Source organism: Eptatretus burgeri, chromosome 1 (genome assembly GCF_056783735.1).
Source record: "Eptatretus burgeri isolate ZD-2024b chromosome 1, Ebu_testis_v1, whole genome shotgun sequence".
Lineage (NCBI taxonomy): Eukaryota > Metazoa > Chordata > Myxini > Myxiniformes > Myxinidae > Eptatretus > Eptatretus burgeri.
Window position 1 is genome coordinate 143,588,160 of NC_140961.1, and position 23,396 is coordinate 143,611,555.

Below are 23,396 nucleotides of genomic sequence, written 5' to 3' on the forward strand. Positions count from 1 at the left end.
TGTCTTGGAAATTGCAGTTTACGTCGGTGAAATGCGTTTCAGATCGTCCCTTCAGCGTCGTCTATGTTCCTCCGGTCGGTTCATCGGCGTTGGTGAATCACCAAACAGGGGGAGATTTCAACAGTCGAAAGATAATCGCAACTGAGGACCATGTCCGGGCTGTCAGGGGGTTGATCTGGATGTTAGACGTCATAGTTAATGGCTGACGGTGCATCGAGAGTTCTGTGCACGACGAGCGTGTCGTCGTCGTCCACATCCCTCGGAATTGCCCCTGATGGCCTGCCATGGCTTTTTGAAAGAGACTGGCAGTTTTGTGAGGCACGTGGACAATCCCCAGGATTTGCCTGGCTGAAGATTGGAGGTGGAATTTATTGGGTGACTCACACATTCCACTTTGGTTTCAGGATCGTAAAAGTGAAAACCCTGTTTCACCGGCAGTTATTAGAAGAGTGCTACGAGTCTCGTCGATCTGCATCGAGTATTTTGAGAAGCTCGTGAAATAATGCCAACCATCGTGATATTCATCTCGAGTGCTGGTTTTTTGGCGTTGGAAATACCCATGTTCGTGGACGATGGTGAAAAAGCTACCCGACCTTCCATAAATAAATAAAGAAATAATAAATTCCAAGCAAAATGAAGAATATTTCGATGACATCGACAAGATAATCTCCCGTGATTAATTAGGTTTTGACTTGGCCAATAGTTTGTGGGTCAGTTGCACATCTGCAGGCTCTCATGTGGGGTTACCTTCGTCGGCCGACCGTTTTCAGTCGGGTGACTTCAGCAACTGCGGAATACGAGGGCGCACCTTCAACTATACGTTCGCAGCTGGCACTTTCTTTTTCCCAAAACACTCAATACCACCTCAATAACACCTCAATACAACACCTCAATACTCAGTTTTAGTTGTTTCAGTCGGTCAATTGTGAGCGTCCTTAGTCTTCCATTGTTGAACGACGTAGCAAACTTCTGGATTATACTCCAAAAACACCAAACGACATCAGGTTCGTTAAAACCAATAGCATACAACAAGCAGACATGAACGTTTATGATGAGCAAAGAAATCTGTGGCTCAAGGGTACTAAACAAATATCCCGTTCCTTGAACTTTGTGAATGCCCCCCATATCAGCATTCTCGCATTGTTTTAAAACCACGTAAGCAGCATCACGTGTGTGACTACAAGACAAAGTTTGTGTGGCATTTTTGTTTGACAAAATAATCACAAACCCAGAGTGTGACGTCTGAATTATGAAGTAACAGCAAAATACAAATCTACGCGTCACGCAAGCACAGAATAGAAGACATGACTTACACACAAATGAACAAACTTTTAATTCTACTTTATCATGTACAGATGTTTATAAGCTAAGTTGGTAAATGTAAAACGACATCATCTCAGCAATGTGAAAAAGACGAACTTTTTTTTTTTTTTTTCAAAGCTACAGTAAAACCCTTGCAAAGGTATGAACGTCGCGCTTCTTGCCAGGCCGTCTTCCGAGAAGAGCTGGAGACCAACTTTCGATGAACAAGCAATCCGCTCATGCTGAGCCGTTGGCAAAAAGAAAGAAAGAAAAAAAAAAAAAAACACAAAACCTTTTTTTCAACTAGTTCCGTCGTCTGCGAAGGGCGACACAAGGTCTTCAGGAAATCCAAAGACCGTGTACAAATGCATGAAATCTATTTTTGAGATCACCTATTAGAATTAATCATAAAGGGGAAGAAAAGAGGGAACGAGTTGCAAGGTCTTCAAAAACACCTGGGGAAAGGCACATTGCACACGGCATAAAATCAAAACGTGTGCTCATCTTCAAAACCGATGCACAACAATGGCTACACAGCTTCATTCAAAATAGAACAAGAAGCGAATACTTCGATATCGCGCGGCTGGGGGCAATAAACGTCTAGGTAAAGAATGATGAAACAATTTTGCAGTTATAAAATTTAAATGTCGACACGGCGAATTAACATGCATGATGGGAAGAGTTGTGACGTTGGACAAATTTCTATTTATAGCCCTCAGATCAAAGGGACGGATGCGGCCATAAGTGTGACAGAAGACACGGGACAGAATAGCCAATTATATAACAGCGCGATGTCGCCGCGCTGTAACAAGAAAAAGAGCAATCACAGATTGCAGACCCTCGGCAGGACTTCTTTTGAGTGGTGCGTTTTTATGGGTTTTAGGGTAAATCCAATATGGCTGCCGAACCATGTGACCAATGACATCATCTGTGTGAACCTTTTGTTCCTCATGGACAGGCGGTCATACATGTAAAGTCTCGCCTCGATCTTTTCAGCCACATCAGAGAAGAAGATTTTTGAAGGTTAAAAACAAAAACAAAAAACAATATGGCTGCCGAATCACGTGACTAATGACATCATAAATATGCAATTATGACGTCATAACGAGGGTACCCATGACGTCATAAAAAAAAATCACACTCATTCCCCATGAGGGAGTACTTGCGATGTGACAAGTTTCAATTTTTTTCCCTTGCGCGGTTTCAGAGATACAGAGGTCCAAAGTTTTTCCAACATTGCTGCCACAACACGTGACCTATGACATCATGATTATCATGAAAACATTCTACATGAGTAGTCGCACCGATGGTGAAAATTTAGGCTCAATCCGACAAGCGGTTGCGGAGATAAACACCAAAATTCTGTGCGGACAAACAGACAGACAAACGGACCCAAATGCGATACCCTCTCCGAATCCTTCGGCGAGGGTAACGATGTGCCACAGCGTATTCGAACATTTTTTAACAGTTTGCCTGAAAATGGAGATCCCTCGACCCCTCGAGAAAGAGTTTCAGTGACGGCGATGAAGATTGTGCGTTTGTGCTCACGGTGACTTTGCGTGGGATCAAATCGAGTTTTGGCAGCAGATGCTTTTGATGCCGGGTGATACACACATCCCACAAAACGTTAACCTGAACACCGGCCACTCAGAGTTGTTCATGGTTTCTTGGAGATCTCTTGATTACTAAAGTGGAACTTCAGGTGGAATAAGTTGCCAGGGTGTGCTCGCCGCAATTATATGAATCATTAAAAAATTACTGCAATGATAAAACTGCATGGACCCGTACCGACACTCGCAAACAATCACGTTAGAAGGGAAAACGCACAGGAAAGCTCAAAACACTTTCATGGTTAACATTTCACCTTTGTCCTCAATGGTCAGCGGTGGCGGTACTCCCGCTCCCGCTCACGGTCACGTTCACGATCACGGTCACGGTGCCGTTCCCGATCACGGTAATAGTCGTCATGGCGTTCACGACTACGAGAGCGTTCCTTATGCCTGCGGCTCTTTTCTCGTGATCGGCTGTGGTCTCGCTCTCGAGAACGTTCCCGTTTCCTGCACACAAACACAACACAACACAACACATACACCCAAACAAACAAACACACACACACACACACACACACACACACACACACACACACACACACACACACACACAAACCACACACCCAAACAAACACATGCAAATACACATATAAGTGCAAACACGCAAACACACACAAACAGACAAAGAAAAAGATGGACTCATTGGTAAAAAAAAAACAAAAAAAAAAACAAACCTCCTGTAAAACGGATATTTTAAAATAAAAATGTTCTGCTGACGACCAATGGGTTTGTATGTTGGCCATCACATCTGATCCATCACACCCTACTCATTTAACCATCGTCTCAACATGTCCTTGTAATTCGTTTAACAACAACACAAACATCTTACTTTCCTTATCCTCCAACAGCTCCTCCATGAGCCTCAGATTACCTTAAGAAAAAATAAAAAAATAAAAAATAAAACAGCCATGTGAGGATTGTTTGAGACAGTAGAAGTAAGGAAAGCAAGAAAAGGGAATAAAATGAAGGAGCAAGGCGAGGGATGTGCGAAGGACAAAGCAATAAAGTTGTGTATACGTGCCTCCCTCCGGAGCCGTAAGACTTGGACTCAATGCCGTGCAGACAGTCCTGCAGCGAACTAATCAGCACTTTACACCGCTCATCGGCAGACACCTTGGACTGCTTGATGAGCGAGATGGCAGTGACCAGTGTCTCTATTGCGCTGCCGTATTCCCCTGCAAAACGCCCAAGCAAAAGAAACATTTGTAGCTTTGTGATCACGACGCTGTAGTTGTTCTTTTTCTTTTCACAACTGCGGCGTCTCACGTTGTCTTTCCTTTTTACAAACCACGGAGCCGACAAGAGATTGGCAATCAGGAACCAAAACCGATTGCGTCACAGTCGACCGTTAGCTCAGTTGTTGGTGCATAGGTCAGAGAGCAGGTGATGAAACGAGGAAGCACCCACCCACCCACCTGCGCTGGCATCCGAAACGGCGCGAGAGATGGCACTGCTCGAGATGGCACGATTACGGTTCATGATTTCCTCAAATTCGGCCTCACTCAGACCCCCACCTGGTGGCTCCATATCCCTGCCGAGTAAGATTATTTAACAGAAAAAGAGGATGAATCAAATGGGAGAATGACAACAGAAGAAGTGAAAAGTAAATAATCCTACTCATGCACAAAAAAAAAATAAAAAATAAAAAAATAAAAGAAGTGAACAAAAATTTAAATGCTTGTTCATATTAAACGACCCACCGACCAAAAATAAAAATAACTTTCGAGGCAATTCAAATTTGGCCTGACCTTTTGATTACCAAATTACGCTAATTAGTAATAATAATAATAATAATAATTATAAAAATAATAATGACGAGAAGAAACCCTTGGTTAAAAAAAATACCCTGATATTATTTTTTAAAAGAAAGCCATTTATTATTGCACTGGTTGAACGAGATCAAAAACGGGACGTTACACGTTTCTTAACGGCAAAGAAACGTTTTTCCAGGAATGATCGAAGCAGTGATCTGTTGCCTATTCACTGCCCGGGTTCAATTTTTCCCGTAGCTTTGGATTAATTTGAGGCAACCTTTCATTAATTCGGACCCATGACCTTGATTAGCCCCATGACCCATGATCCCATGACCGAATTCGGACCCATGATCATTAACCTTTCCTAAGCCAACCGTCTTACTAGTTCCAGTGCTTCCTTCCCTCCCTCCCTTTCCTCTTATCCTGTTAGTTCATTCCCTCAATGTTTGTCTCACTGTCGGACGTACCTTCCTCTTCCATGAACCTCACTCCTGCAAAGAAAAAAAAAACAAAATCCAGGTCAAATTTGTAGCACACCACCCCTCCCCTCTCCACCATTTGCCCCCCTCCCCCCCCCCATTCTTTGCTACGTCGTAAAATATGAACAAATAATGGTTTATTATGATTCAGTAATTATCTCAATATCACACCAATCCGACACATGCCTCCTTTTATCGCTTATTTTCATTAATGTATGTTCATACCCTCTCCCTCCCCTCCTCGGTCCTGCTTCCAATAATTGGAGCACACAAGATTTGAAGTGCTTTGTAGGGCCATAATGAAGAGAGCAAAGTGAAAACACAAGTCATTGTTCCATCAAAGCGAAAACAGCCGGAGATAGTGCACCGGTCTCCGAGCTGCCTCCTCTAAGATCGATCCTCGAACGGATTACAAACAGCCGGATTGGTGTACCGCAAGCGGGGGGCGGGGGGAGGGGGGTTTCATCCATGTATCTGCCGTCCCTCGGGTGGACGTTAAATTGGGAGTTCCGTCCGCTACCATTAGCTAGTGGACCTTCAATATCCCACTGTGTTTTGACGACGAGGTACGCGGCGTCCTTCAGCCCCCTAAATGAGTTGCAAATCCCTGTACTAACCTACGGGGGCACTGCATCAGCAATACAGCTGCACTTTCCAGAAAAAAAAAGATGCAACTAGCAACTACACTTTGCATATGCTCCGATCGGATCACAGCGAAAGACGGCGGACAGTCAGCAGGAGCGAATGACAAGTTAAGAGCAAATAAAATAAAACAATAAAACAAGGAAAAAGCAAATAAAAGAGGAAGGTTACACAAACATAATACACAAAAAGCAAAAGCACTACATGTGTGTAGATAAAGCAAGAATGTTATAAAAGGATCAGAGTTTAAATCATTTACAAAGCTGCACCCACAATTGTGTAACAAGTTAATTTTTCTTACAATTTCAAGGTTTCATTTAATTTTTAAAAAAATAATAATAATTCCCCTTAAGTGCGAATGTTGGTGCCTTCGTATGGATTTATTTGCAGTCTGGAAGATTAAAGTGCCTTCTAGAGTAAGAATTATATATATTTATATGTATGAGAATGAAGGCTAAAATGTGGAAATTTTTAACTGGATTCGGAATGATTGGCAGGCCTGTGGGCGGTGTGTGTCATTTTGGAAGCTTGTAAAATGGACCAAGAGCACAGGTATATAATTGATGCGTTTGAAAAACATTCAAAAGAGCTTGCACAGCATAGAAGCAAAGAGCATCATCACAATGAAGTGGTGAGATGTAAAGATGTTGAAAGTACCTTCGAAATTCCCCACGGTCAAATGGCGGTGGCCGCCCAAATGGTTCCAACGGTGGAGGACCCCGGCCATCCGATGGGGGGTGAGGAGCACCGCCGGGCGGGAAGAAGGCGGGGTTAACATGTGGTGCCGGCAGCGGCATGCCAGGGGGTGGAGGGGGGTGTGGAAGCCCCATGTGTAGAGGCGGTCCAGAGGATGAAGCTGGCGGCATTGGTGGGGGTAAGTGGGCCGAATGAACACCAGGAGGGCCTGGTCTTAGTGGGAAGGCTCCAGGAGGTGGAGGTGGTGGTGGGGGTGGTGGCAGGGGACCCTGTGCTGGTCCGCGGTGATGCGGGAGAGATAGCGGCAAGAATGGTCCGAAACCTGATGAATGACCTACAGGAGGCATCGGTGGGGGTGGTCCGCGAAGAGGCTCTCCCGGAAAGCCGTGATGGAAGGGCTGTCCAGGGATGACGACAGGAGGAGGGAGTCGGTCTCCACCACGATGTGGCGGGCCCACAATGGCCATTGGCGGTGGGCCTTGCATGGGTGGTGGTGGTGGTCCCATGATGTTCGGTCGACCCATCGGCAACGAAGGATGATGATTAGGTGGAATTCCACGTGGTGGAAGTTGCACTGCACAAAAGGAGAAAAAATATTGGGGTAAGGCAAAAGGTGTTTTTCCTTAAATTATAAAACAAAATCAATGTTCAAATTCAGCTTGCTCAGGTCTAATGCCGAAAACTAAGCTCTGTCACGCAATCAATTCAAGCGACAAACAAGGCTTCACATCACACCGTATGAACACAGTGAAGATGACAGAAAATGAAGTTTACATGTCAGTGGAATGCCAGAAGGCTTAAAATGAAACCAATCCAAAAGACAAAGATCAAGTCAGTCCAAGGTAGGCCTCAGTATTCCAAGAACAAGAAATTCCAGCAACACTCGGTGTATGGCAGTGATCTAAAAGAAAGACTCGAGTGTCCGCCATCGCAAATCCCCATGCTTCCCACCGAAAGCAAAGTAAAAATGGTGCCAATGACAACGGCAAACAAAGACACAAAGGTAAAAATAAACAAAACGAGAAACTAGGAAGCATCTCAAAACGAAAAAGCCCGTCCCTGCGTCTGCTTTGTACTCGAACGAAACCTGACGAAAACTGTTAAAAAACAAAAAAAAAATTGGACATTTTATTCATTTTTTTTTTGTTCTCCACAATCTCATAAAGGTTTGTTGAAGATTTGATGACAAAAGCTCAACTGTTAAAAATGTTATGGCCTGGACAGACACACTGAAGCTCGATAATAAATACATAAACACGGAAGCGGTTTTTTTTTTCTTCAAAAAGGGCCATCTTGTGCTTAACACACTGCAGCGGAGCTAATAACAGCTATTTGCCGTTAATGAGGACTTTGCCCTTTCACATTTCGACCCAATTTTAAATTATTTTCTCCATATTCTCATAATAATGGTTTGTTGAAAATTTGATTACAAAAACTCAAAAAAGGTTTTGTTCTGAACAGACGCATGCACGCGCACACACACAAAACCTCGTTTCCCGCTGCGCACAGGGATGGGCGAAAAAGAAAATATTAAATGCCACAAAAAGAGAGATGTAAAACATCTTCATAATTGTTGCCATAAGTGGATGAAGCCCTCACAGAATGACAATGATGTTCCATTCTAAGACCCAAATGATGTTGAGCAATACCAATACAATTTTGTCCATCGAGGGGATAATCTCCATGTGCGCTTGATGGATGCCTTTTCCTTTTTCCTATCTCCACCCAAGCTTATTTCCCTTCACCGAATTGTATTATTCTCAATTTAGCCTCGCCACATCCTCTCCCCTGTACATACATATCTAGAGAGTTCGTAGCACACCTTACCCCATGGGGTCTTTTGAAAAACGACATGGGAAGGGGTCTTCAATTCCTGTTTTGTATCTGCAAGCACGATATATATTTCCGAGTGAGCCGCGATTTTGTCTGAATCTCGATATTCCCCAATGCTGAGAGCGCAAGCGGCAAATGTGATTTGTGGGGATGGTGTAAAGTTGCGTAGATATTTGTCTAAGTACGGCAAAACTGGAGATTTTTGGAAGTGATAAGAAGGCGATTTGTGTTGTATCGTGTTAAAATATATAATGAAATTCAAATGCAATAAAGCTGTCAAAGGCTGTAGAAAAAAAATAAACATAGGGGCAATTCCCCTGGTAGCGGCTGAATAAGATAACAAGGGAACCACTGGTAGGCAGGGATGACCCACAAAATATGAAACTGAGAAGAAAGTAAATACCTATAGATATTTTTTTTAATGCGGTGAACAAAGTTTGGGATATACACGGTGATGAACATTGTGGTAGAGTTTCATCGAAATCGTTATGTGTGGTTTCAGAGAAGTTGCAAGTATTTGTAGATGGACGGACGGACGACGCGCCTTCCCATAAGGTCCCTGGAACTACATTCTAGGTGAGCTAAAAATCAGGGAGGTTTACTGTTGTTGATGCAATGTCTTTTGCATCACTTTATCTGACACATTACATAAGTTATTCGTTCCTGTTGTTTGTGACCTTTGTAACATCCTTAAAAACAGTGTTTCCTGTTTGGAATGAATTTCAATTTGTTTGACTGCTTTAGTTTGTTTTTGTGTTTTTATTTTATTTATTTATTTTTTGGGCAGACAAAAAAAAAAAAGATTTGCTTTTGGCAGAAAGACTCAAAATCACCTTGCTCCTCTCTGTACATGCGTGCTGGGGACAAGATTACGTACAATTTGCCAAACTCAGAGCCAAAGTACTGCGAAGCTACAGGTTCATTTTGCGATTCGTGTTCAAAATATAACATTTAATTGAAATTAAGTTTTTCTTCGATAAGAAATGGATAAGACAGTGACAGACAGACATAAACCAATTGCTGAACCCTGCTTTTCGCTTCGCGTGCACGGGGTAATGAAATGTTTATAAAATAATAAATAAAAAGCTTGTTTTTGGAGCACATATACAGTCAAGCCCCGCTTTATCGCGGTTCACCTATCGCTCCCCCGGTTCATCGCGGGTTTTCCCTTGGAACGTAACTAATTTTTTCTGCGAATTCCCCCGGTACATTGCTGTAATAATATATAAAATATAAATTATTTAAGCAATAAATCATAACGCGTGGTGCTCGACCAGTCACACAACACATGAGACAAAGTTTCGCTTGTGAACTTCGAATATTTTCTATGTTTTTTCTCCAAGCCCCACGATGCCGCCCAAATGCCCTGCACCTTCTAAGGCTTCTGGCAAGGAACCAAAGTGTCAGAGGAAGGTCCTGATGCTCCAGGAGAAGGTTAAGGTGCTCGATATATGCTTCGGGAAGGAAAAAGGTTTGCCGCCGTTGGACGAGCACTGCTCGTACGCAGCACCTCAAAACCGACCAGACCAGACGAGTCGATCTCCAGCACCTCAAACCCAATCACTGCCAAACCGACCAGACCAGACGAGTCGATCTCCGGCACCTCAAACCCAATCACTGCCAAACCGACCAGACCAGACGAGTCGATCTCAGGCATCTCAAACCCGATCACTCCCAAACCGAGCAGACGAGTCGATTTTTTGGGGAGGCGACCATTCATCGCGGATTTTCACTTAGCGCGGGGAGGTTTGGAACGTAACCCCCGCGAGAAACGGGGGATTACTGTATTCCCATTAAAGAACTTGTTTGAGAAAAAAAAACATTTACAAGCTAAAAAAATACTTTGTTAAAACGAAATAATTATAAAACAATCGTATATCCTCATACAAGATAGTTTTATCCATATAATCATTTAAGTCTTGGTTGGTGAGCTTATAGGAGATAAAATGCCATCGAGTGGTGATGATGAGAAAATGCTGATAAAGAGTTGTTAATTAAAAAAAATATATTGCAGCAATCTGAAATGATGGAAGTCTCGACTCCGACAACTACTTCTTCAACGGCATCAAAAAGAATCCCACCTTCTTGTGGGGTCAGCCAAGAAGGAAGTTTCACTCAATTTTCACCAACTGGCTGGCCAGGCCTGACGTTCGACAGGAGCCGAATAAGGCAAGAATTTGCTGCTTGTTCAGGGTGCCGACGATAACTCACCTACTCTTTGTGAAAGAAATTGTGGGATCTTTAACGTTCACTTAAGTAAAGCATCTGCAGATAACCATAATCTTAAATAATTTAACTGCAGGCACACGGGATGCTCAGTTTGATATACATCCGAGGGACGACACACTTTGTGAGGCAACACCCTGTCTGGGAAACACCGTTCCGATTGCTTATACGAGCGACGATAATATAACCCAGACGAGACGGCTCAATGGAAAGTGGGCCACCTCTGCACCACCCTGTCAAGACTGATAACAGATTCAGAGGCAGGATAGAAAGATGGGCGTGAAAACGGCAAGGTTTCAAAACCCGACACCTCCTGCCCTCCTAAAAATTGCAGAATCCCACACACCACCCAAATACTCCATGTTCCTTCATTCTTCCCTTACTATGATGACTTCCCAAACTTTTCCCTTTTCTTCCCACTAATCCCACACCACCTTAACCTTAAACTTCCTTTCTCTGTCCTCCATATCATGTTCCCTTTCTCAATCTGCCTCTCTCCTTACCCCAATCCATATCAAACAAGGAAAAAAAAGATATAAAATGTCATAGTCCCCGGTTGTTTTAGTAATTTTGCTGGACGGAGTCAAATGGCTCGTCCATAATTATTTACAATTAAAATGGCCACCAGTCGGCCATCTTTGATCACATTGCAAAATAAAGCGAGGTGCATGTGTATGCCATCATGTACTGTGCTTGTGACAGGTTTGAACAACATCGGTAAATGCATATCCGATAAATGGTTGAGGACATGTTCAACATTGGGGTTTTTTTCACTAAAATTGCCGCCAGTCGGCCATCTTTGATCGCATCGCGAAACAAAATGATGCGTTTGTGCCAAGTACAAATAAAATCGGTCCATAGATGTCTGAGATATGGGTGCGGACACACACACGGACACATGCAAAGACGTGAAAATTGAGACTAAATCCAACGGGGGACTAATATATAGATGGGCACATAAATATGCTCGGCCTGGTTTTTCTTCATCGTCTTAAACGGCCACAATTATTACTACAGTCTTCTGGGGTTGGCTGGGGGAAGGTTGGCCCAAGTCTTTCACAATCTGGCTGGCCAGGACTTTTGACTGTGGTAAGGGTAGGATTTTGGAATTTGTTCATGGTGCCAGCAATAGCTCGCCTACTCTTTGCAAAGACCACCATGGGATCTTTGACATCCACCAACTAAAGCCAGCAGTTGGGACGCCAAGTTTTAACGTCCATCCGAGGAATGGCGCGCACATTCATGAATCCATCACCCTGCTCGTGAAACACCAGGATGGCAGTTTTATAGCTGGGCCGAGATTCAAACCCAGAATACACAACGGCATGAACCTCATGCCAGGCCTGCTTCAACGGTTAAGATCACAACAGAAATATATTCTTGAATTTCGAAGAGCCGTTTCAAGATCTGCCGATAAACCCAATCCTAACAATTTTAATGCAACTTAGATAACTTTTAAAACAGTGTGTGTGTGTGTGTGTGTGTGTGTGTGTGTGTGTGTGTGTGTGTGTGTGTGTGTGTGTGTGTGTGTGTGCGCGCGTGCGCACACACATCAGACAAATTAGCAAGCTTCTTTCGTCAAACATCAAAAATTGGTAAATCTGCAGATGTTTACCCTGAAAACCGGGTGGAAGAGAAGATCCCGGTGGAAGAGGGAAGCGATCATTTCCACCACCACCGCCGGGGCGTATACCGGGAACTGGAAAACGACCTCTACCACGACTCCCTCCACCTCCCCCTCCAAATGATGATGGCCGCGCGGAGCCTCCAGGCGGTCCCCCCTTGCTGTCTCCAGAGTTTTGGCTTGATTGGCCACCTAGTGTGCAACCAGAAAATAGAAATATAAAAAGTTCAACAACACTTACAATGATGCAAAACATTAAACGCGTATCTTAAGACAAAGCAGAGCAGTTCTGACAATTGAAATTGAATCTCACAAAGCTCTCTACCAAGAACAGTAGGCCCAGAGTAGATTATGGCTGGATTCAAAATTGTGGTAACAATTCTGCTTTAATAGCTGTTGTACAGGTAATCGATTCGTCCCCTAATGATATCAGATAGGATGCCCGGTTTAACGTCCATCCAAGGAACGGGACACGCATTGGCAAATCATGATATACTGTGTAGTCCCATACTCTGTGACAGAGTATTGGCGCTGCCGACATAACCGCATCCCATAAAAAGGTGCAAAGACCGATCCCCTCAACAAAAGACCAATAAGCTTACTTCCAATCATCAGCATTGATATGAAATCCTTCCTTTTCTTCAACAACCTCATCTCAGATGATCACTTCCGATTCAGAACAGGTCATAACCTTGGACATACTGCTTCCACTCTCCCAACCATCAATGGAAGCCCTCAATATCAGACACGAGATCAAAGCCGTCTCTCTGGACATATCTCGTGCTTTCAATGCAATCTGGCATCCCGCCTTGCTCTCCAAACTCTCTGCATATGGCATCCAAGGCAAAATCCACACATGGCTTTCTGACTTCCTCGGCTCTCAACGGAATCCTTTCATCTCCTCTTCCTGTCAAGACTGCAGCACCCCAAGGCAGTGCTCCAGGACCCAGTCCTATTCCTAATCTTCATAAAACGAACTCATCGACTCTCTGGAAAATCCTCTATATCTCTTTGCTGAAGGCTGCACCCTCTGCTGTGACATCCCTCATTCTTCAGACAGGCAGAATACAGTCTCTTGCGTCTCTTCCGACCTTGACAAAAATCACAACCTGGTCAAACACTTGGAATACATCTCCCTGTACAGACAAATCTCTCACTCTCACGATCTCTCTCTGAAAAGACCATCTGGCAAACCTTCCCATCTTACCTTTTTCACAATCCTCTTGACGAAGTTCAGTCGCTCAAGCTCATGAGTTTCACTATCAACCATGATCATTCTTGGGCAAACCACATTTCAAAGTTGCCCCCAAAGCCGGCTGCCAATTGGGGATCATCCAGCGTGAATCGTCCTTCCTTGACACACCTGAGCTCTTATCCACCCACAAGGCTTTTATGCGCAGCTTGATGGAGAACTGTACTCCACTCTGGGTTGGTGCCACTTCCTCACACCTTGCTCTGCTTGATGCCGAGGAAACTAAGGCCTTCAAGATCATTGGAATCTCCTGTGATGAAGAAGAGTCAATGGGTCAATCGCTTTGCTATCAAAGACAGATCGGTGGTGTCTCTATCTTCTACCTCCTCCTTCACCTGACTTGCACCCTCTGCCCTTGCTGTACTTTATCCCCCCTCCCCCCCCACCCTCCTCTCCCTCCAGGTTTCTGCAGGAGGCACAGTCTGCTAGTAAATCCCTCCTGGTGAAATTCCCAAAATTCAGAATCACTGCTCACCTCCACTCATTTGTTCCACTTTTTTTTAACCACCTGTGGAACCAACTTCCATATTCTCTTCAATCTCATTCTTCACTCCAGGTCTTCAAGACACAATCATCTCAGATTATCCCCCATCCAAAACCAGAATCTTATATTTGCAAGTTAAACCCCCAACCCCACCACCCATGCCCACCTCCTTCCAAATTTCCAGTTTTTCCTTCTTGAGAGCTTGCTTCTGTATCCCTTTTGTCTGCACCTGTGTCCTCCCCATCCCTCATTCTTACCTGCATTCCTCGTCTGTCTGTCTACTTTGTCCCTTAGCCCTACTGTTGGTGTTTCACCTCTTGCTTTGTGGCATCCTGATCTGTTCTGTGTTCCAGCTCTTCCACAAGCCTCGACAATGGATATAAGAAGAATGACCGTACCATCATCACAAAATATATATATATATATATATATATATATATATATATATATATATATATATATATATATATATATATATATATATATATATATATATATATATATATATATATATATATATATACACTCCCTCCTGGCTCATGTCACACATGTCTATGTGATGAAAACTGTTACTGAAAAAAATATATAATCATAACCCATGGCTCAGATTACATTCTCTAATCTGTTTCATAAATCTTGTGCACGTCTATCCTGTGTTCCCATGTTAATGAATAATATTAGATAAGATTAATAGTGATTCCGAACAGGGGATTTACTTCGTATCTGTGACCTCAGTTTTAGTGTGTGTGTGTGTGTGTGTGTGTGTGTGTGTGTGTGTGTGTGTGTGTGTGTGTGTGTGTGTGTGTGTGTGTGTGTGTGTGTGTGTGTGTGTGCGCGCACGCGCGTCACTCTTCCTCTCTCCCACTCCCTCTGTTATAATAAACCTTTTGTTCATAAAAAACCTGTATGTAGTCATTCAAGGTACAGAACTTAAGCGCGAGTGAATTAGCTTAAAAAATCCGGTAACAGGTTGATTTAGAGACTAACATTAAAAGCACTCTTAAAAAAATGAATCGTCGCAGTTATATCAGACCGACGATTCATCACGTGGTCACAGATTGTTTTTTTTAGGGTCCCTCATCGTAAATTTTTCGGGTCCCTCATCGTGATGAACACTCGAGCCAAACAAAGCCAATGGAAATCTGTCACGACAAACCCGGACAGTGTATAATCAGCAGAGGCCAACAGGCCTAATGTGTTTGGCCCATCACAAAACCAAGATGGTGGCCATATAATTTTGTCTCGGTGTAATGGTGGGTGGAGTCGAGCAACAGATGTGGGTGTGATCTGGCAGTTGTCCAACCAATGGGTGCATATTAAAAAAAAAAAAAAAAAAAAAAAAAAAAAAAAAAAACGACCCCCAACAAGAAAAACAAGAAACAGCAGCAGCAGCAGCAACATGGAGCTCTTGCAGACCTGTGATATGTTCCAAGTAAAAAAAAGATGAAGTTTAGACCAACAAGTGTTGCACCACTGGAGATGGTAGATTAAAATTTGTTCGTTCCTTGTTACAGTAAACATACCATCAATTTTAGCAATTTTGCAATACCACATGAGGATATGCACCGCAGCACTTAAATTGAACATCCTCAATGCTTAATTGTTGGCGTGACGTGAGGTTCTTTCGAAGGTTCAGGTCAGGTCAGGTATGGGAGCATGTGCCAGAACAGCGCGTCGCTGCGTCCACTTTCCGCCGGTACTCCAGGGGCCTCCGTCTGGCCATCCCCCAGGCAGATGCCAGGCCCATCCCCATCTCCTCGAGATGATGGTCAACCTGCTGCAACCATGAGGCATGTGGTCAGCCCACTGGCCTCCTACACTCATGAGACTCCCTCGCTGAGAGAATCTGGTGAGCAGGATCAGCGTCAGGAAAACGAGCCACATGTCCATACAGCCGCAACTGACGCTCACGGACTATGCAGGTAACAAATCTCATCCGAGTCTCTCTCAGCAACCGCTCGTTGGACACAAAATCCGACCAGCGATAGCCAAGGATTCTCAGAAGACACCTGGTACCAAAGGAATCAAGTCTCCGTCTCAGATCCTTGGTCAGAGTCCAAGTCTCGCACCCAAGTCGAAGGTTCAGTTGTTCATCATCTCACCGACTGCCTTCGATTAAATCCAAAAAACTTAAACTTGGACTCATCTGTCCAAAGCACCTTTGACCATTGTTCCATAGTCCAATTTCTGTGTTCTTTTGCATATTGTTATGTTTGTGGGGTAGTAACAGATGACAAGAGCGCGTAACAGTAACAAGAGCAGGTGTTAGTTGCTAAAGGCTTATAGGGGCCACAATTGACGAAGGAAAGTATGGATGAGATGTTACAGGAGCAGCTGAACACTTGGGACAATGCCATCAAAGAAGACGTGATAGAAACTTTTGGTTCTGTTATTCTCAATGATGACATTGATGGTTCTGTTGAGACCGTGCTTGGCCTGGCTGACTCGTATGAAGCCAACGGTGAAGTTCAACTGGACTTACTGCACTTTGACATTGGGGATGCTACTGGAAAGGGGCGAGCAGATTTGGCAGAGCCAATGTTTGAACCATTTGCAGAACATGTAGTAGAGGAGAGTGACAGTAACGTTGACATGCCAGATTTCAAACAGATGGCTGATCTTGAGGCAGTCGAAGATGAGCTTGCTGATGTTGATGAGCTGCCACCAAGTAGAGGCATGCTGTACGGCCAAGATCGCCCGGGGCCGCATGTCATACGGACAAAGCAAGCACATTGATCAGTGCCAACCGCAGTGCGCCGGAGGTGCCCAGGCGGGCATGTGGGACCGGCGCGGCCCTCGGCCAGTCGCCGGAGCAAGGCGATTCATATCGCGGGGTTCGGAGCGAAACGATTCCCAGCTCGGACATGTCTTGCCGGATGTAAAGTAAGGCTGCTTCTGACCATGACGGTCGGTTTGAGTGGTGGCTGGGGCCCAATGGGAGCGCCAGATTCGGGTGACGACACATCACTTCGTGGCGGCGCCCTGCCCTGCACCGCAGGGTCTATAAAGGACGGATCGTGAAGTCGTCTGTAGTAGTCGTCATCCTCAACTTCCTTGCCTGGTTTCGGATCGGTCTCTGCATGTGCCAGCTGCACGCAGATTTCTTCTTCTTCTTCACTCACTCATCGCTGGCTCTGTTGATTCTTGATTCTTCACACACTCATCGATGAAAAACATTATTCTTTTAACCCCCCCCCCCCCTACATTATGGTTCTAACAACCAATTCCACCTGCTGCTCCAGAAGCAGCAGGTGAAAGTGGAACCATCCTTGAATTTGGGCCTGGCCCTCCATTTTACTATGCCGTGCTTCACTTTCACTTCGCTGTGAAGCTCAGTGGTCGATGCTTTGGTTTGAACTTCCGCTGAAAAATGAGTGAAGTGAAACATTCCGAAAATTTGGAATTATTCTCACTCGGATTTCAACATCATCGGAATGCAAATTCTTAAATTGTTTAAACTTCCTTTCTGTAGGATGATGATGATTTGTAACAGGATACCACTGGGTGGCGCTATACGACATACATTTACATGGAGAGAATTGGGGTCTTCTCTCCAACCTGAACCCCTCCCACAGATGTGCTACCATGACAGAAACCATAGTCAGGATACCCGAAGGCAATATGCAAAATTTACTTGGATTTGCTTCAGTAGTTTTTTTAAAGCATATATAAACAACCAACCACAAATTGAACTTTTTATATTATAGTGTAGTAGATAGTAGAAAAATCGTGCAAATTATGATACAAGCATCAAATTTGGCATTTCTGTTCTTTGGCTTTCTGATCAAATCTGCCCGATTGGCCATTTGAAAATCCAAGATGGCCGCCAAGTTAGCCTCTGGAAGTTGACTTTTTGCTTTGAAGTATTTGTAGTTGTCCGATTTGCATGATCTAAGTGTGGATACCTATGTTTTCAAGCCTGCTGGAGTGGATTTTCCTGTTTTTAAAGCCCCCTAATACACACTTTTCTGATTTTGCACATTTGTTTATGATTTTCATACGTTTACATGACTTCACATGTATGTAGTAGTAGCTACTTATGCATGGGGTGTAGGGGTGTAGTGTTAGAGGTAGTACCTTTGTTTCAGCAGTCAGCCACATCCCTTGGATGGACTACTGGTACTGGTCCTCGTCACTGGCCCAACTCTCATCTATGGCTCCAAGAAGTTGCTAGTGCACGGCATCGGCCACACCCTGGTAAACAGTGTTGGCTCGCGGGCTAAACGAGATGAGGGTAGCACACAGAAGGTCTCTGCGTGTGATGGAGTACATCTAGCTCCAAATTTCCGAAGTGCACGAAGTTGAAGAAACAGATGTGCTGATTGAATCCAGGCCACTTACCAGTCCTTTAATCAACATTTCCAGTTCATCGCCAAGTAAGAATTTCTTGAAGGAGTGATTGTCGGGCACTACCAAGGCACATTGGTGACATCACTGCTGTGAAACTCAGCATGGGGTTCAGTGTCAGCAAAGTAGGAAATGTATGCAGGCACCATTGTTGGAATCATTCTGCAACAACTTACTAGTGTCCCAAATGTTGCCTAATCAACCCCGGATCAGTTAGGCAGCCGCAACTGAATCGACAGGACATGCCAGCGCGGGAGAGCCGAGCCAAGGATAACGGGGTTTTAGTTATCTGGATGGTGTACAGATCGCACGGGACTTATGACACTGGAAGAACGATCGGACTAGGTGTGGGGCAGATGCATAAACCTAGTTGTATCCCATACAGGAAAGTGTCCATTATACATGTACAGGGTGATAAAAGGATAAACCCTCGACCCTGAATGTCATACTGGCCATGGACGCGAGTTCTACTGGTAAATCATGGAACACTGTCTGGACCAAGTGTTGCCTATGTCAGGAGGTTAAGAAAGAAGATCTAAAGTCCCCCCAGGCCAATCCTGCCAAAAGAGGAGATGATGGGTATATGAACTTGGCAAGGAATATTCCTCTGTTTCACTCACTCAATGCACCACCAATCAAGCTAGACCCAGCAAGACTTGACGAAGGTGGTGGGATCGAGGAAACCTCGAGACAAAACAAGGCACAATATCATGAGAGTTGCAGGCTTCTATTTAACAACACAAAGTTACACAGAGCTGAAAAAGATCAATCCCTGCAGGTGCTAGTGATGAGGGCAGTAGAAGTAAGATCCCACGAAAGGTCCACGAAGCTAAAACACAATAATGTTTTCTTTGCGAAACCCAAGGGGGTGAGCTTAGAGAAGCAATGACAATGAAATTGAATGAGAGAATAAACAAATGTGCAAAAACACTCAGTGATAGAAAACTCCTTGCCAAACTGAGTGAAGGAGATGTCGTAGCACAATAACTGAAATATCACCCTGCCTGCTTGGTGGCACTGTATAACCGAGAACGAGACTACCTGAAGGCACAGGAGCAAGAGAAAGCACAGGAGCACTGGAAGGAAGCATATCCAATTGCTTTCTCCGAACTGGTCACTTACATAAGTGAGATGAAAACTGCCAGTGATCGTACAGATCCACCCATTTTCAGGCTTGCTGATATGACCATGCTTTACAAGCAGAGGCTGGAGCAGCTTGGTGTTAAATCGCCTGATGTTCATCCTACTCATGACGTCGTGTCTGCCTTCCGCGGTAAAGGGAAGAAAACTGCATGGCAGACTTGGAATGTCTTTGATGATGTTTCTGAAACATTCACCAATCTCAGCCAGCATCCAACATTGATTCGTGATCTTGACCTGCAGAGGCTGGAGAGATTCGTTGTCCTCATGTATGACAGATCAAGCGCAGCCACTGGTGTGGACGGAGCAAGACTGGATCTCTTTGCCCGCAAGCAGAGGCCGTACAACTCAATTCCACCAACACAGGCAGCCCTCAGAGAACATGCAAAGCGTGCGGCCTATCAGGCTGGGATCATCTGGGGCCAGGCAACCATCTCCAGTCCAGACACGAGCAGTCCCGCTGAATGGGGATGGACACAGAAAGGAGAGACGTGGCAGATATGTTGGACAACACTACCCCCTATTGCAGCCAGCTGTCAGGAACTGACCAAGTGTTCCTGTAAGAAAGGTTGCAACCGGAGATGCAAGTGCTTTCAGTCAGGGCTCCCCTGCACAGCACTCTGCAGCTGCATATGTGGACAGTAGCAGCTGGAGGAACATTTGCATGGTATGCATAACTTTGAACATTTACTAGCCAGGGCCTGGTTGCAGAAAGGCCTTAGCTTCATATGACAATCATTAAAGTGGTGCAAAATCAGAAAAAGCGTGTGTCAGGGGGCTTTAAAAACAGGAAAATCCACTCCAGCAGGCTTGAAAACATAGGAATCCACACCTAGATCATGCAAATCGGACAACTACAAATACTCCTAAGCAAAAAGTCAACTTCGGGAGGCAAGCTTGGCGGCCATCTTGAAAAATGGCCGCCATCTTGGATTTTCAATTGGCCAATCAGGCAGATTTGATTAGAATCCCCTGGAGAACAAATGTGCCAAATTTGATGCTTGTATCATCATTTGCACGATTCCTCTCAAAAATTGCTGTTATCTGCCCCACTATTAGCACCATGTTGCGCATCATGCCTGGTGTTGGCTTAACGTTTAAGGCGGCTGGCTTAAGACATCAGGGTCTTGAGTTTGACCCCTGTTTCTACCGTTGAAATAACACCAGGTGGGATGACTCAGCCGCTCATCCTTCTGAGGTCGGCAAAATGAGTATTCGGCTTCCTGGGGTAATAAGCCATTTGAATATCCTGCGTTGGAGTGGTGACTCATCCAGAACTGGACTCCGCTAAAATGAAACGGCCTCAGCAACCCTATGTGCCTCACGGCGTGAAAGGAATAGTTTTATGTTGTGTATCACATGGCTGAACAGTCGGCATCTCAAGGAGATGGGGATGGGCCAGGCATCTGCCTGGGGATGGCCAGACGGAGGCCCCTGGAGTACCAGCAGAAAGTGGACGCAGCGATGCGCTGCTCTGGCACATGCTCCCATACCTGACCTGATCACATGGCAGAAAGGCTTTGAGATAAGACATTTCGGGACAGTATGTCGCAGCGTGCATACGCAGCAGTATCTTGCACAGGACAATATGCTCTGCTATAAAAAGCCAGAGAAAAAGGGATGATTTGATCTTTGCACTAGCAGGTAAGGACAGGGCAGTGACAACAATGGACAAAGAGAGCTACCATGATAAAATCATATCATTGCTGGATGACGGTGAAACATACCAAAAATTGTTCAGCACCCACACAATATGGTCTTCCCAGGTCCACAAATAGAATGTTCCCTTCACACCTAATGTGTCCTGTCGACGTCCTGTCGTACTGACTGTCCAGATTCTTAGCACGCGTCATTCGTAGGCTCGTAGGCTCGTAGGCAAGACTGACAAAATGGTTAAAAGTAGTGGTGATTTTGCCGAAAGGATAACAAAGGTTAGAATCTAGGAAGATGATGCGAGACAATGGTGTCTTTGGATGTCGTCTCACTCTTCACTGATGTCCCAGTCGATCTGGAAGTTCATAGTGGAAACATTATAAGAGCCTATCATAGGAGCCAGTTAATGCCAGAGAATATCGTAAGCCTGCTGGAGCATCCAAATAGCATCCGTACGCGCGCGCACACGCACACACACACACACACACACGCGCGCGCGCACTCACACACACACACACACACACACACACACGCACACACACACACACACGCACACACACACACACACACACACACACACACACACACACACACACACACACACACACACACACACACACACACACACACACACACACACACACACACACACACACACACACACACACACACACACACACACACACACACACACACACACACACACACACACACACACACACAAAACCGTTGGAAATTTCCGTAAACTAAAATATGACAATGGAGCTTTCACCCAAACTCTCCCCTGATCTGGAAAAACCTAGTAAGTCAAATGCCCGTGGAGAGCACTTACTCGGTTTTTCCAGATCAGGAGAGAACTGACTGCGAGGCAAAGCTAGCACACACCTCTTCCTCTTCCTCATCTTGTTCAATAACCTTTGCCAAATTTACATTAATTTACCAGAGCTTCTCCTCCTCTTCCCTTTATGCAGGGCGAGGTCCAATGGCACCAAGCTTCTGTCCTGCTTTGACCACGATGATACTCCACTTCCCACTGTCATCAGCCAACTCTCTCCACACTTCGACCACCCCCAACTTGCCGATATTCATCCTCACCCAATCCTCCCATCTCAACTGCAGTCACCTCTTTTCCTCCAACCTTGCTCCCTCAACCTATCTGCTCTCTTTGCCATTCTCTCTTCCCCTATCCATGCCAAATGTCCAGTCCATCTCAGCTGGTATTTTGCCAATCTCTTCTGCACACCAATCTCCTCCCTCAGGTCATCCATCATCCTCCTTTCCACTCCCGCAATCGGCCTGACCACATTGTTCTCGCAAATATACAGTCTCTGTTGTTGTCTCTGTCAGTGTCACAGTCTCCAGGATGTAAAGGTGGGCCGGCATGACACACGACATCAGAACCCTCCCTTTCATTTTCCTTGAGATCTATACCCTCGCCGAAGGAGAGGGTATTGTGTTTTGGTCCGTTTGTTTCTTTGTCCGCACAGAACTTTTGTGGTTTTCTCAGCAACCGCTTGTCGGGTTGAGACGAAATTTTCACCATCGGCGCAACTACTCATGTCGAATGTTTTAATGATAATTATGACGTCATAGGTCATGTGGTGTGGCAGCTATGTTGGAAAACGGGAAAACTTTGCACCTCTATCTGAAACTGCACCAAGCTAAAAATTTAATCTTTGCACACAGCAAGTACCCCTTCATGGGGAATGAGTGTGATTTTTATGATGTCTTGGGTGTCTTCGTTATGATGTCATAATTGCATATGTAGACTGCTATATCTGATCAGTATGAACATTTTTGAGGGTCATCTAGGGGTAAAATTGCCCACAGAAGATAAAAATTGATGACGTCATCGATCATGTGATTCAGCAGCCATATCAGCAGCCATATCGTCATTTTTTTTAAATAAATAAATAAAACGTTCAACATCTTCTCTGAAGTGGCTGGAGGCGAAACTTTACACGTATGACCGCCTGCCTATACATGAGGAACAAAAGGTTCACACTTGTGATGTCATAGGTCACATGGCTTGGCAGCCATATTGGATTTATGCTCAAACCAAGAGAAATCTTCCCCAGAACGGCTGGACAAATGGAAGGGGGAAACATCACAGAAATGTTCCCAAAGCATGGGTGTACAAATTTGTTTCGGAAGAATTGATAGGTCACATGGTTTGGCAGTCATATTGGATTGAAGAAAAATATTAAATAATGTTTTCTCTGGAACCACTTCATTAATCGCCGTGAAACTTCACATTTATGATCAAGTAGCGATGGGGAATAGAAGTTTTAAATTTCAACTTGATCGGATGCATGATCTGACAGCAACAATTATTTAATTTTTTGATATGGGTT

At 44.6% G+C, this 23,396-nt stretch overlaps 1 protein-coding gene across 3 annotated transcripts in view; it reads right to left on the bottom strand.

Moving 5' to 3' along the window:
* Window positions 1-1,309: 1,309 nt before the first annotated feature.
* Window positions 1,310-23,396, bottom strand: part of CPSF6 (cleavage and polyadenylation specific factor 6) — an 83,764-nt gene continuing 61,677 nt past the window's right edge. For all 3 annotated transcript variants that reach the window (XM_085846405.1, XM_085846395.1, XM_085846415.1), the window contains exons 5-11: window positions 12,158-12,358; window positions 6,445-7,057; window positions 5,134-5,157; window positions 4,328-4,443; window positions 3,934-4,087; window positions 3,167-3,359; window positions 1,310-1,757 (exon numbers count right to left, since the gene is read on the bottom strand). In XM_085846405.1, the coding sequence (XP_085702531.1) occupies window positions 3,182-3,359; window positions 3,934-4,087; window positions 4,328-4,443; window positions 5,134-5,157; window positions 6,445-7,057; window positions 12,158-12,358 (1,286 nt within the window). In that variant the 3' untranslated portion in view covers window positions 1,310-1,757; window positions 3,167-3,181. The remainder of the gene's footprint in view (window positions 1,758-3,166; window positions 3,360-3,933; window positions 4,088-4,327; window positions 4,444-5,133; window positions 5,158-6,444; window positions 7,058-12,157; window positions 12,359-23,396) is intronic.